The sequence below is a fragment of the Puma concolor genome, chromosome A2 (assembly GCF_028749965.1).
Source record: "Puma concolor isolate L17-30 chromosome A2, mPumCon1.1.hap2, whole genome shotgun sequence".
NCBI lineage: Eukaryota > Metazoa > Chordata > Mammalia > Carnivora > Felidae > Puma > Puma concolor.
Window position 1 is genome coordinate 150,895,657 of NC_141668.1, and position 13,590 is coordinate 150,909,246.

Below are 13,590 nucleotides of genomic sequence, written 5' to 3' on the forward strand. Positions count from 1 at the left end.
CAGTACTCTGACCCACTATCTCAGCGCTGGAGACCACCACTGCAAGGCTGGCACTGGGAACTGGACTGTGTCCCAGAGGAGCAGCTAAAGGAACTGGGATGTTCCACCTGGAAAAATGGGCCTGACACAAGAAAACAAGGTCCAGAATCCTATGTGGCTGAGAGTAGCCCGTGGGCAAACAAAGGGCAGATCAACCAAAGAAGGTGTGGTCTGTGCCTAAGGGTTTTCCAAACACAGAAGGGAAGGACAGACTTAGTGAGTAGTAAGCATTCACCCAGCAAGGCACACAGCAAGCAGAAGTTGGAGATTGCAACAGGGAGGCCACAGGGGAGTCACAGTTGGATAGGTGGCCAGTTGCTTTCAGACCCCACACTCTGCAGTCCTTAGGCCTGTCCTCCCTCTCTGCTTGTCCCCATTGAATGTGTCAGAAGCCAGGCTCAACCTTCCTAGGCTCTTAAGTGAAGCAAGTGCTGAGTATACCCTGCAAAGCGGGGTGTGGGGAACTCCTGTAGGGTCTTAGCGCTGGGGCTGCAGGCTGATCCCACTCCCCTTCCCAGCAGTTCTGGGTGAGTCTTCGCTCAGAGGGAAAACACATGGAGAACCCATAGTGTGGTTCTTTTTATTTGCAGTCCTTGCTTTACCCCACAGAAAGGACACTCAAGAGCTCAGCAGAGGGGCTGCCTGGGGGTGGGTGGGGAGAAGACTGGGAACAGCAAACTGGCTAAGGGGCTCATCCCAGTCCTCAGAGATACCTGCTATCTGTCCACAGCAGAAAGTAGGGAGAAGAGAGCCCCCCCATCTGCCAGTCCGGTTGGAGGAATGAACACAGAGCAGAAGCTATGGGTGTGAGGTATAAGGGCCAACCAAGCAGCCTGGGCCAAGGAAAGAAGGAACCCTAAGGCCTGGTGAGGCCTTGGGGACCAACCCTGGTCGGCCCCAGGATGCTGTCCTGTAGGCCTCCTCTGTACTCCTAAAACACAACCTACACCATCACCGTGGCCGCAGGAACAGGAGGTGGGCATCCATGACATTGGTGCCAGTCAGCCCTGTGTGCAGCAGGTGCACCCCACCACGAAAGCAACGGAAGAAGGTATGTGAGTCATTGTGAGATAGGAAGGTGGCCACGTCCAGGCCCTCAGCAGCAGCCTGGCTGGCCAGCTCAGGCATGACCCAGGCCCCAGCAGCCTCTGTGGGGCCATCCTGCCCATCGGTGCCACCACTTAAAAACAGCACATCTACAGGCCCCAGTGGCCGTCGTCCCAGCTCTACTCCAACACGCAGGGCCAGTTCCTGGTTCCGGCCACCCTTTCCTGAGCCCTGCAATTGCACTGTGGGCTCACCACCAGCCAGCAGGCAGACGGGGCCCCTGGCCCTCACCACAGCCTCCAGAGCCTCCTTCAGCTGCAGGTCTGGGAGCTGGAGCTCAGCTGCCAGCTCATGGAGTTGTTCAGCCTCCTCCGCAGAGGCTCCAGCCCCAGCCAGAGTGAGGCGGGTTCCAGCCACCTGGGCGAGCAACCCGTAGAACCGGGCTATACTTTCCACATCGCCCTGCATAGCTGCGCTCAGCACCACAGCCTGGTACCCCAGCGCCTCAGCCTGCCGCTGGGCCTCGGCCAGCGCCAGCGCGTTGGAGCCAATGATCACGTTGAGTACGTGACCACAGGTGTGTGGCCCATGAGGGTCAGAGTCAGACCGAGCCAGCACAGTCTTCACGGAACGTGGCAGGGCAGCACGAAGGCCGTAGCGATTGAGGATGTGCAGGCAATCTTGCACGTTGTGGACGCTAGCCACAGTGGGGCCGCTGGCGATCACCTCCACAGGGTCCCCCACCACGTCTGACAGAATCAGGCTCACCACCTGGGGTGGGGTCGCAGAAGCAAGGCTTAGTCCCTCCTGGCCCTCACCCTACAGCCACTGAGGATAAACCACCACACGCCCCCTACCATGTATTCACACACCCTCACACTGCCCAGTGCATTTTCTTACCCACTTCTAACCCCTCTCAAGGGGGTTTGTAGAACATGTGGCCACTTGGACCCCCCCCCCCATTCCTCTCTGAGGCCCCTCTCAGCTAGCCCTGTGGACTCCCACACCAGGCCCCTGCCAATCTGTCTGCTGTTCTAGGCTTTCATCTCCCTGGTGCATGTGGGCTCCTCCAGCCCAGGGCTGCCTGGGGTAGAAGCAACCCATGTACCTGGGCAGGGTAGGCAGCCCGAGCCAGCCCCCCACCCTTGAGCTGGGACAAGGCCTTCCGGATTGTGTTCAGCTCCTGGATGTTGGCTCCACGGGCCGCCAGCAGTTTGGTGAGTGTCTGCTTTTCCTCCAGTGTGACGGGTGGGATAGGGGCTGGCAGCAAGGCTGAGCCCCCACCTGCAGAGACAGTGAAGAAGTTGGGCAGATGGGACAGAACTGCAAAGGAACCTCCCCACTCAGGGAAGCAGGCAGACAGTGCCCACATTAGGGAAGGGGATGCTGGAAAAGTGGGGTTAGGGTGCCCCCGTGTGGACATGCAGTGACTGTGTGTACAGTCACCACACCCTGGGCCCCTGAGGCTGTGCCCTGCCTTAGGGTAGCCTAGGTCCCAAACAGGCACTAAAAGAACTATTCCGTAAGAACTTGGAATAGGGGCTGCCCCTCATCCAGGAGGAGACAGTGAGACCAAGGAGGGGCTCCGTGGGAGCTAGAGACCTGGGTTCTAGCCCCAGATCACATTGGCAAGAGAGCAGCAACAGCAGGGACATTTTCCCTGCAACACCCTGAGTTAGATGTTCCCTATGTACCCCCTCATGGTCACCCAACAGGGTCAGTCAGGGGAGGACCCCACAGCTCCGGGGAGGCCAGATACAATACCCAGGGCCACCTGGGGGTCAGCCATCCAGGTTCCTTACTGCCTCCCTTGCTCTTGTGACCCCGAGGGCTCAGACCAACCATCTCTCACAGACCTGGTATTTGGAACCACCACCACCATCCCCCAAACTCTCCTGAATGAGCCAATCTGGCACCCATACCTGAGATGAGCACAAGCAGTAGATCGTCAGCCGTGAGGCTTTCAGCCAGCTGCCGGATGGCCAGTGCGGCCCGGAGTGCATCACGGTCTGGGAGGTTGTCCTCTGCGCCCTCAAATACCTGGACACAGCTGTGTGGCTTCAGCAGCATCTCCCTGAAGAGACAGAACAGACAGCAAGAGATGGGGTGAGCTCCTCTCCTTCCACCTGATTTCCCAGCTGTACAGGTGAAGGATGCCAACTGGCACCCATCCTGGAGCTAATCTAGACCCAAAAGGAAAGGGATGCTGGTGAGGGAGGGAGGCCCGATGGGGCCTGAGTTTGGCTTAGCTTCCCCGCCCGATGGACAGTGGGCAGCAGCCCCCCAAGTCTCCTTACTGTTTGCCAGCATGCTCCATGGCAGCACGGATCCCCTTGGGAACGCTGATCACACCCTGCACGAGATGCTGGCCCAGTAGCTCCTCAGCTGCAGCTGCCATGCCCAGCACAGCCTTGCCAAAGCCCACCAGGTAGAGGTTTTGCCGCAGCTGAAAGCTCCGGTCCCGCACTTTCAGCTGCCCACCACCAGGATCCAAGGACAGTGCCCGGTGCAGCATGGGGCCTGGAAGCACGGCACCCACAGCGCTCTCAAACAGCTGCCGTGCCTGCTCCGCGAGGGCCATGCCACTGGCCAGCCGGACCACTGCGCCACCCAAGAGGAGTGGGCGCAAGGGGGCTCGGGCCAAGCAGGGCAGGACCTGCAGGACTGCAGCCATGCCCCACTGTTCTCAGCACCACCTGGCACCCATGGCTGCCTAGGGGGAAGAAAGCACCAGTAAGGCCGCTGCAAGACCAGAGTCACCCCCACCACCACCACCACAGCTACCTCTCTGAGGGCTTGGGGCCGCTGGACCCCACAGTGGCTGCTGCAATGGGCCATCTGCCAGTCCAAGACTTTCTGAGGCCCTCAGCTGCCTCATCTAACTCCAGTTCTCGGAGCCCAAGCCCGCCACCTACCATGTCCTTCTCTTCTGCAGGCTCTACTCTGGCCCTCTGGACACTCTGCCCCGGGTCCAAAGGTCCTGTTAGCCAAGCCCTCCCCTAGGCCACCCGCTTCGGCTGAGAGTTAATCATTCATAGAGGGAGCAATTCCTCTCATTGGGCTCCCGCCCCACCCCTTTTCCACCCCCTTCACTTCTAAGCCCTCGTCCAGGAGCAACACCCCTTTCTGGCACTCCTTCCTTGCCTGTTTACCACTTCTGTTGCCAAGAGGCTGCCGGCTGTCCCACCAACTGACCCTGAGCCCGATGACCTGTAGCCTGCTCAATTTCATTAGCTCATGGATCTGGTCTGGGAAGCCTAGGTCTGTGTGGGGAGGCTGTAGGCTCACAGGAGCACTGACAGGCAGACCCAGAGCACATCCTCAGGACACACAGCCTGAGGAATCCCAGTGCTCAAGGCCAGTCCAGCAAAAGGTTTGGGTTCAAGCAAGAAATGGCAGCAAAGACTGGCTCATGATGGAACCTCAGATAAGTCCCTAGACACCACAATAAGGCCATATACCTTGGGGCCCACACTGCAGTACAAAAAAGGACACCCTTCCACCTACTTGGCTAGCTAGACCCACCTCTGTTAAGAACATGCCTTTCACTCTGACCTAACAAGACAAGTCTTGGGTCACATCACCCACAGGAGTGAGAGCCAAGTGTCTGGAACAGGAAAGGCCAGGCTTCCAGAACTGAGGCCAGTCATTTTCCCCACTGGGCAAGGTAAAGGCTAAAGTAGCCTCAGGGTGAAGGTCAGGAGGCTGTAAAGGAATTCAGGGACAATAAAGCCCCAAAGAGCTCATCTCTAAAAAAGGCATCTGCTTTAACAATGCCCACCATAAATGCTGCCAGCTGACTGCACAAGTATGCACAGAGCAGGGGAAGGAGGCTGGGAATCAGGCTTCAGCTCTACCAAAGAGACAATTCCTTTTCTCTCACTGGACCTCACATACAAAATGAGAGGTGGGATGAGAAGATTAACGCTTTCCCCTTGACATCCTTGGTCTCTCTGAAGCTGCCCACTGTTAACACAGAAAACCTGAGCCCCACTTTATCCCACACTCAAAAAACCTAACAATGTGTAGTCCTCAGCCACTTAGCCAGCATGGTTCTCAGCTTTCCCGTAAGACCAATGCTGCCTGACTCCAGCATTAAAAGGAACACAGAGGGTGCTGACATATGGACTCTGAAAAATGGGCTCAACTTTTGCCAGGAAGCCCCTGGGGATGGCCCATTAGGCTAGGAACCAAAAGCGGCTTAGAATCTAGCAATAGCCTGACAGCCTGCATGAACTTTGTACCTCTTTCCCAGATGGACACAGGCCTTGCCACAGTACACCAGAGCTCGGGGGAGGGAGGGGGAGAGGGGTGTTCAAGGCAAAGGTTGCCAGTTAAAATATAAGATGTATTTGAATTTCAAATAAATCAGATCTTTTCTTTCTTTCTTTTTTTTTTTTTTTTTTTTTTTTTTGAGAAAAAGAGAGAAAGAAAGAGCAGGGGAGGGGCAGAGAGATGGAGAATCCCAAGCAGGCTCTGCCCTATCAGCAGAGCCTGACCAGGGAGCTCAATCTCACCATCCTGAGATCATGACCTGAGCTGAAATCAAGAGTCCTACGCTTAACTGACGGAGTCACCCAGGTGCCCCTCAATTAGGGATTTTTAAAATACAAGTATGTTCCATACAATATTTGAGGCACACCTACACTAAAAAAAAAAAATGTTACCTATCTGAAATTAAATTTTAACTGCACGTCCTGTATTTTTACTTGCTACTCTTTAGTCACACACCCTCTCTCCTAAAACTCCCAGGTACTCCAGAGATAAATCCGGAAACACCGAGAAGACCCTCCTTGACTCCTCCTCGCCACCAAGTGGGGCTGGAGCCACTTCCGGCCTTTTCCTGCCCGCACATGCTCCGGAAGTAATGTCATCCTCTACCGGCGCCTTAGACCTTTCCGAGGGAACTTCGCTGCCGCGTGATGTCCGGTAGTGACCCGAGAAATAATGGCCCGCCACCACCTGGACCCGCCACTGCCCGGCCCAAGGACTTCTTCCGTGGGCCCTCGCGCCGTGGACTTACCGCCCCACCGCTCTGGGTCGCGGCTTCCGGTGCCGGAGACCGGAAGTACTCGCGGGTAGGGCGGTGCGGAATCAGGAAGTGTGGGGTGAGAGGGGGCGGGGTTGGGGTGCTGCCGGGCGCACGCTGCTGTGGGAGGGGGGTGTGAGGTTTGTGCGAGTGGGAACTAAGGCGTTTCCTCCGCTCGGACTTTTGGGAGGCTTGGGTGGAGCCACCTTCAGGCTGTATTGCTTTCATCTCTGCAACGGGGGCAATAATCTCTGACTCACCAAATTGCCGTAAGCTTCCCCTCCTTTATCCCGTAGGATCCCATCAGTCAGCAAATACATTCCTTCCTCCTGTTAGGTGCCCGGGAATAGACTGAGCAAAGGGACTGAGAATTACGATTTCCCCACAATTCACCCTTTCTGGAGCCAGATTAAATCGTCCCGGCTCCTCTCCACCTCTGTAATCCCACAACTCTTTTGTGTTCACCCCTCTCCTCCGTGGCCAACCAATTGCATGAACCTCGAGCACACAAGCTGCCTGTAAACATGAATGACCCTGGGTCTCCCTTACTCTCTCCATTCTCAGCCTGTGTCCACCCTTGAGCCTGACTTGATGCCTTCCCGCATTCAAAAGACAAGTCCTGACCAGACTCCAAAGACACGAAAGAGTTGTTTGTTTTTTTTTTAACTGATATTCTCCTGGGGAGATGGGGGGAGGGAGTTACATCACAAATCACACAGCAGACTTTCTAAAAATCTTAAAACATATCCCCACCACCACCACCAGTTTCCTTTTGCAGCTGCCACATCTCTCCATAGGTCTCCAAACCATGCTCTGTTCTCATGAACTCCTCCTAACCCCTTCCCAGCTGTCTCCCTGGATTTTTCTTTCCAATTATAACAGAGGACCTTTTATTCCCTGTCACCCTCTTCCAAACTTCCCCTCTCCATCACCAAAACAAAGGCACCTTCAGGAGAATCTGCCCTCCTTAGATGTGGGGAGATTGTCAATACTTAAAATTTCAGTTTTTCCTTGCTGAAAGTAAGTAGTCTTGGTTCAGCTTGCATTTATCCATTCCTCCAGCATTCAGCAGACATTCCCTGACTTTCTATGTAGGTCAAATGCTACAGCTACTGGGATGAGTAAGAAGTGGTACTTTGAGTTGAGAATTTTACTCTGCTTTCGTAATTGCAGACCCCCATTACTAGAAGGAATGTATATTTGAGCACCTCTCTCATTATTTAGTGCCAGAGACTCATGAACAAATACCATTTACCATGCCAATGCTGTTCTGTCAGACTGTAAGCAGGAAGACTAATTATACCCATGTTTTAAATCCTTCTCCCACCCCACTACTCACAAGATGTATTTAACAGCAAGGTTTAAATGCCCACTGGACTCTGAGTTCTTGGAAGGTGGTGACTTGGTCTAATTTATATTTGCATCTCTACTGCCTTGCATAGGACCAGGCACTAATAAAAGCTGGAATTTCTATATTTTTTATCTCCCACCCCCACTTTCTTTCTTCCTTTCCTTATTTTTTTAACGAATTAACAAGAGGACAGTGAAGTAAGTACTCAGCTACAAAGTGCTGCAGACCCAAAGTAGAAAATATTTCACAAAAGGAAAAGAAATGGGGCGCCTGGGTGGCTCAGTCGGTTGGGCAGCTGATTTCGGCTCAGGTCATGATCTCACAGCTCGTGAGTTCAAGCCCCGTGTCGGGCTCTGTGCTGACAGCTCAGAGCTGGAGCGTGCTTCAGGTTCTGTGTCTCCCTCTCTCTCTACCCCTCCCACGCTCACGCTCTCTCTCAAAAATAAATAAACATTAAAAAAAATTTTTTTAGGGGCGCCTGGGTGGCGCAGTCGGTTAAGCGTCTGACTTCAGCCAGGTCACGATCTCGCGGTCCGTGAGTTCGAGCCCCGCGTCAGGTTCTGGGCTGATAGCTCAGAGCCTGGAGCCTGTTTCCGATTCTGTGTCTCCCTCTCTCTCTGCCCCTCCCCCATTCATGCTCTGTCTCTCTCTGTCCCAAAAATAAATAAACGTTGAAAAAAAAAAAAAAAACACATACCTTGATAGTAGGCATGAATATGCCTATAGTCTTTTTAAGTGCACTTTGACAGTAAGTATCGATGTCAAAAATGAGGGGGCGCCTGGGTGGCTCAGTTGGTTAAGTGTCTGGCTTCGGCTCAGGTCACGTGTGAGCCCTGCATCCAGCTCTGTGCTGACAGCTCAGACAGAGCCTGGAGCTTGCTTCGGATTCTGTGTCTTCCTCTCCTTCTGCCCCTCCCCCACTTGCGCGCGTGCGCGCGCGCGCGCGCGCTCTCTCTCTCTCAAAAATAAACATTAAAAATTTTTTTAAATTAAAAAATGTGACAGGCAACTTCAGTACGAGGAAATAACTGGTTGTGTAGACAAAGATGATGTAGGGAAGGAAAAAGACTTTGTCCTCTATTCTCTTAGTTTCAGTGGTTGAGGCCCTACGAACTAAATTGACAGAAGACAGATCAACAGAGGGAAAAGTTTATTTCATATGTATATGAGGGGACTCAGAGAAATGAAGTAAAAACCACAAAGAGGCCAATAGGCCTGAGAGCTTTTATATATATATATATATATATATATACCAGTTTAAACAAAAAGCAATAAATTTGAAAGATGTGACGAGACAAAAGGGGTTCAGACTTGTGCGGGTAATAAATTGTGGGAAAGTGTATATATATATATATATATATATATATATATATATATATATAATATATATATGGAAGATATATATATATAATATATATATTATATATATGGAACTAATAGAAGATAAGGATTGCTGTTAGTAAGATTTGTTTGTACAGATTCACCTTTGGCATTGGCTCTCCCTCTCCTGGTACAGGGAGGACTCTTTCTCATTGGAAATTTATATCCTGCTTTTATGTAGGAAGGAGGAGGGCAGGGAGCCTTTTCTGCATCTGTCCTGAAATTTCTTCAGTTCAAAGTAATCCTTATGCCAAAGTGGCATATTTTGGGATGGCATATTCTGATCCCCTTTAAATGGACATGAGATATCCAGCCCAGAGTTGTTGTGAGTATAGAGCAATCTAAATATCCATTGAGAAGATAATTTATACAAATAAGTTATAGTACTTCTAAACAGGTATTTAAAATGGTATTCTAATATTATTAAGGCTTACATATGTGTTACTTTTTGCAATGCTATTCTATGTTTAAAAAAAACTGTTGAAAAGATAATTTACCGACTGGGTGGCTCAGTCGGTAGAGCATGTGACTTTTGATCTCGGGGTTGTGAGTTTAAGCCCCACATTAGGCATAGAGCTTACTTTAAAAAAAGAAAAACAACCATTTAAGTCAAATATATAAGCCTTCTGCATTATTCGAGCAAGCTGAAGGAAAGAAGGCATGTACTGGGGTACATTACTTATACCCTATTGAGGGAGAATTTACTGAATTTATTCATCAGATTAAGCTTTAATTAAAAATTTTTTAAGTTTATTAGTCTTGAGAGAGAGAGGAGAGAGAGAATCCCAAGTAGGCTCCCCACTGTCAGTACAGAGCCCAACGTGGGGCTCGAACTCAAGAACTGTGAGATCATGACCTGAGCCAACATCAAGAGTCGGATAATTAACCAACTGAACCACCCGGGTGCTCCTGGATTAAGCTTTAATTTGAATGTTCCCTTTTAAAGTTTTTTTTTTTTTAATGTTTATTTTTGAGAGAGAGACAGAGACAGAACATGAGTGGGGGAAGGGCAGAAAGAGAGGGGGAGAAACTGAATCTGAAGCAGGCTCCAGGCTCCAGGCTGTCAGCACAGTGCCCGACTCAGGGCTCGAACTCACGAACCGTGAGATCATGACCGGAGCCTAAGTCAGACGCTTAACCAACTGAGGCACCCAGGTGGCTCTAAAACATCCCCTTTTAGAGCAAAGGAAGAGGTTGTTCCTGGGTGAGGTTAGGTCATCGGTGACCAGGGGAAGATGGCAGTAATGGTACCCATCTCCACTAACAGTGCTGAATCTCAGGAATTCAACATGGGTGAAGTACTTGGTCCCTGTAACTCTGAAATCTGCACACCACCACCCCCAGCCCCGCTCCCCGCACACAAGCTCAAAGAGGTCATCAGGGTAGTGAATGGTACAAATTTGTGAGATCAGTGCTCAGTCTTGGGCTTTCTGACCTTGGAACTTTGCTGTGAATAAGCCCTGCTTGTTGAGAAAGCTGATCACAAATGATTGCAGCCGTTTGAGGTTTCAGATGCCCGTGGAGGTTTGGAGTGTTAGTGCACATTGCCAGTCCGGCAGAGTCAGCAGCCGTCCCCCTCAAGTCCCTGTCCCTCTATCGACATTCACGCTGTTATCCTCCAACCTCAAACCATGGTGGTGTGTGCTAGTGCTATTTACCACCTAAGTCCAGTTCTCTCCCCTTCCAGCACTTCCTGGCCCTCTTGTGGTTGAGAAGAGTCATTCAGCTAGTTATGGCCAACCGGTGGCATAGCGAGTAGAAGTGGTGTGGTTCATTTCTGGGCAGTTAACTGCCCAGGTGAAACCTTCCTGAGCATTTTCCCCTTGGGCTTAGCAACTGACAACCTTCAAGATGGTGGCTTTTTTGCCAACCTAAAACCTGAGTGACAGATGGGAAGAGCCATCCTGCTAACCCACAAAGGACAGGTATTGAAAATAGAAAGTGAACCTTTGATGTTTAAAGCTACTAAGATGTTGGGGCACCTGGATGGTTCAGTCATTTGACCATCCGACATTGGCTCAGGTCATGACCTCACAGTTTGTGGGTTCAAGCCCCGCGTCGGGCTCTGTGCTGACAGGGTGAAGCCTGCTTTGGATTCTGTGTCTCCCTCTCTCTCTGTTCCACCCCGACTCATGCTCTCTGTGTCTAAAAAATTTTTTAAAAATTTTTTTATTTTAAAAAAGCTACTAAGATGTGGGAGTTTGTGTTATTGCACCATAACCTAGCCTATGCTGGTTGATATGTACACTTTATCCTGTTGCAAGTTAGTTTCAGAAATCAAGACCTGCATTTTGGAATCTTGATCTACTTTTGATATCAGATCATCTGGAAAATGTTGGTTCTCACTGGCATTCATCTTGCTAGATGCACCAAGAGATCAAGAACATCTTGCTGTATATTCAAATTCAGGAGAGTCTTGTACACTAATCAATACCACAAGGCAGGAGCACAAAGCAGAAAGCAACTTTCATGAGGAGAAATTCTTTGCATCAGTCTTGGGATTCTGTGGTGGGGCAGATTTTTATTCCATCAGTTCATGTGGCCTCTGGGGTTCTCTTCCTTTACTGCATTTTAATTGTGACTAGACAAAGGTAAATGATTGCAAGAATTCAGGACCAGCAAGAAATGTAAGATTGATGTAGAACCAAAAATAAAAATAGTGAACATGAACATGTTCCGTCTTTTCTCCAATAAGATATACTCAGCTTGGTTATTCAATGTAAAAACTATTGTGAATTATTATACTGCATCCATAAGAGAAACCTTAAAATCCACTGTGAAAATAAAGCAGTGATTTTTTTTTTTTTTAATTTATGCAAAACCTGGGATATATCAGGCTCTCCATCATCAATTCCAAACTGGAGGCAGCTGCCTTCTCAGGGAGGCACTCCTGGTTTCCATGGCCTCCCTTCCACTTATCCTTGACATCCTAGACCTCTTCCTTAGCATTCAGCCCCTAATGCCTCACAGAGGTGGCACCAAGGGGTAAAGAGATCCCTTTTGGGGGCTTCCAGGGCCAGCTCTACAGTGAGTTTTCAGGAGCCTCCTCTTCCACCCTCCACCCCTGCTTTTGTCTCTGCAGCGCTAGACCCTTCTCCAGGTCAGGCCCAAGGTGGGTGCTCTGGGAGACCCCAGAGACACCAGAGCTCCGATGTGGGGATGGATAGGGTCCTGAGGCCGGAAGGAGTGGCGTTTTCTTTTTCTTTAAGTTTTTAAATTTTATTTATTTTGAGAGAGAGCATGAGCGGGCAGAGGCAGAGAGAGAGGGAGAACCACCCGGGGTTCAAACTCAGGAACTCAGATCATGACCTGAGCTGAAATCAAGAGTCGATGCTTAACTGACTGAGCCACCCAGGCACCCCAGCAGTGGAGCTTTCTTAGGTGAAAGCTGTGAAACACCATAGACTATTTTTCTTGCAAGGAGGGGTGGGGGGTATAAATAACGCTCCCAGAAGCAGCACTGCTGTGACAGATCTGGGGTTGCCAAAGCATTGCAGGTTGAATTGTAAGAAAGGATTTTTAAGCCTTTTGAAATAGTTCTGTATGTTTAGAGGCAGAGGCCCTGGGCCTCTAGGCAGTTCTTCCTGGATCTGAGCAGTCTAGGTTTATCTGGGAAGAACCCATCCCTTCCTTCCAGAACAAAAAGGCATTGTTTACCAACAATGGACTTTGTTAAATGTGAATGACTACCTACCCTTTGCCCTAGAAACTGGGCTGGAACTTTCCAGTCAGAAGCAGAGTATGAATCCAGACTCAAGGCTTATTGGCTGTGTGACTTTAGGAAAGTTATTTAACCTCTCAGTCTTCATCATTAAAATGGGGTTAAGAGCATTAAATAAACAATATGTTTCTAGTGCATGTAGAAAGGCTCAAAGTTGTGGCTGGGCCAGCTTTGTGGGTGTGGGACCTGTGTAGTCACACAGGGAACCAAGGTCAGAAGGGTCCTGCACTCGAAGATTGAATATTGTCAAATATTCTACCGTTGCTCTCTAGCATTTCTTAATGATTTTTTGAGGAGGGGCCCATATTTGTGTTTTGTACTCGGCCCTGAAAATTATGTAGTCGGTTTCAGACCTCCTCTTTTCAGACCCCCTGGTCCTAGGGCTCAGGACCTTTCTGAGGAATTCCAGTATGTGGTCACATGTTAGGAGGACCAGTGTCCAAACTGGGGGCGGGGCGGGGGGGTGGGGAGCAGAGGTGGCACTGTGGTTCCTGGGCAGTACTGAGGCTGTAATGAGAACATCTGAACTCCCCCGCTATGACAGGCATGTCCTGGCCACTGGGCCCAGGAGAGCTCTTTAGGCAAGAGACCTAGAAACCCTCCCTCACTCAGTAGCTGAAGGCCACACTTGGGAGTCGTCCACAGGCTGATCCCTTGGGGGAAACTGAACACTGCATGTAATTCAGGCGTGGTACAAGCCACATGAATTACATGAAATCAGCCCTGGGTTCCTTGGAAAAGGAATGTTACCTCCATGCATGGCCATCATTGTTTCCTATTGGTGGTACGTGAAATGAAGCATTCATTTAGCAAAAGCAAGCAATTTGTCAGGTGAGAAGTGTTCTATGTGAACTGAGTGTGACAGCTGAAATGTGCTATACGGAGTCACCGTGGGTTGCAATTGTGTTCCAACATTCTGCTTTTCTCTGTGGTGATTATGTTCACACACACACACACACACACACACACACACACACACACACACACACACAGCCTTCCCAAAGAAGAGTCACACAACTGTAG

General features: G+C 50.3%; 1 protein-coding gene and 1 long non-coding RNA gene across 6 annotated transcripts; one reads left to right on the forward strand and one right to left on the reverse strand.

Moving 5' to 3' along the window:
- Positions 1–605: 605 nt before the first annotated feature.
- On the reverse strand, positions 606–6,190 carry GLYCTK (glycerate kinase). Of its 4 annotated transcripts, none has more exons than XM_025916268.2 (5): positions 6,110–6,190; positions 3,384–3,799; positions 3,009–3,160; positions 2,195–2,370; positions 606–1,857 (listed from the first exon to the last, which is right to left on the reverse strand). In XM_025916268.2, exons 2-5 carry the CDS (start codon positions 3,758–3,760, stop codon positions 991–993), a joined length of 1,572 nt encoding a protein of 523 aa, XP_025772053.2. In that variant the 5' UTR covers positions 3,761–3,799; positions 6,110–6,190; the 3' UTR covers positions 606–990. The 4 variants fall into 4 exon arrangements, with proteins under 4 accessions (XP_025772053.2, XP_086554167.1, XP_086554166.1 ...); XM_086698041.1 differs by lacking the exon at positions 6,110–6,190 and adding an exon at positions 5,818–5,958; XM_086698040.1 differs by lacking the exon at positions 6,110–6,190 and adding an exon at positions 4,002–4,149.
- LOC147583593 (uncharacterized) lies at positions 2,190–5,951 on the forward strand. Of its 2 annotated transcripts, none has more exons than XR_015248373.1 (3): positions 2,190–2,303; positions 2,941–3,192; positions 5,839–5,951. It is a non-coding gene; the product is annotated as an uncharacterized LOC147583593 (long non-coding RNA). The 2 variants fall into 2 exon arrangements; XR_015248372.1 differs by having other exon boundaries at positions 2,194–2,303; positions 2,923–3,192.
- Positions 6,191–13,590: the final 7,400 nt, after the last annotated feature.

Bases quoted from the DNA above. Each gene is read 5' to 3' on its own strand.
- GLYCTK (XM_025916268.2), bottom strand. From the start codon at position 3,760: ATGGCTGCAGTCCTGCAGGTCCTGCCCTGCTTGGCCCGAGCCCCCTTG. The intron at 3,161-3,383 runs GTAAGGAGACTT...CTGTCTCTTCAG, and splicing joins ATGGAGCATGCTGGCAAACA to GGAGATGCTGCTGAAGCCAC. The intron at 1,858-2,194 runs GTACATGGGTTG...ACCCCACCCCAG, and splicing joins GGGCTGCCTACCCTGCCCAG to GTGGTGAGCCTGATTCTGTC.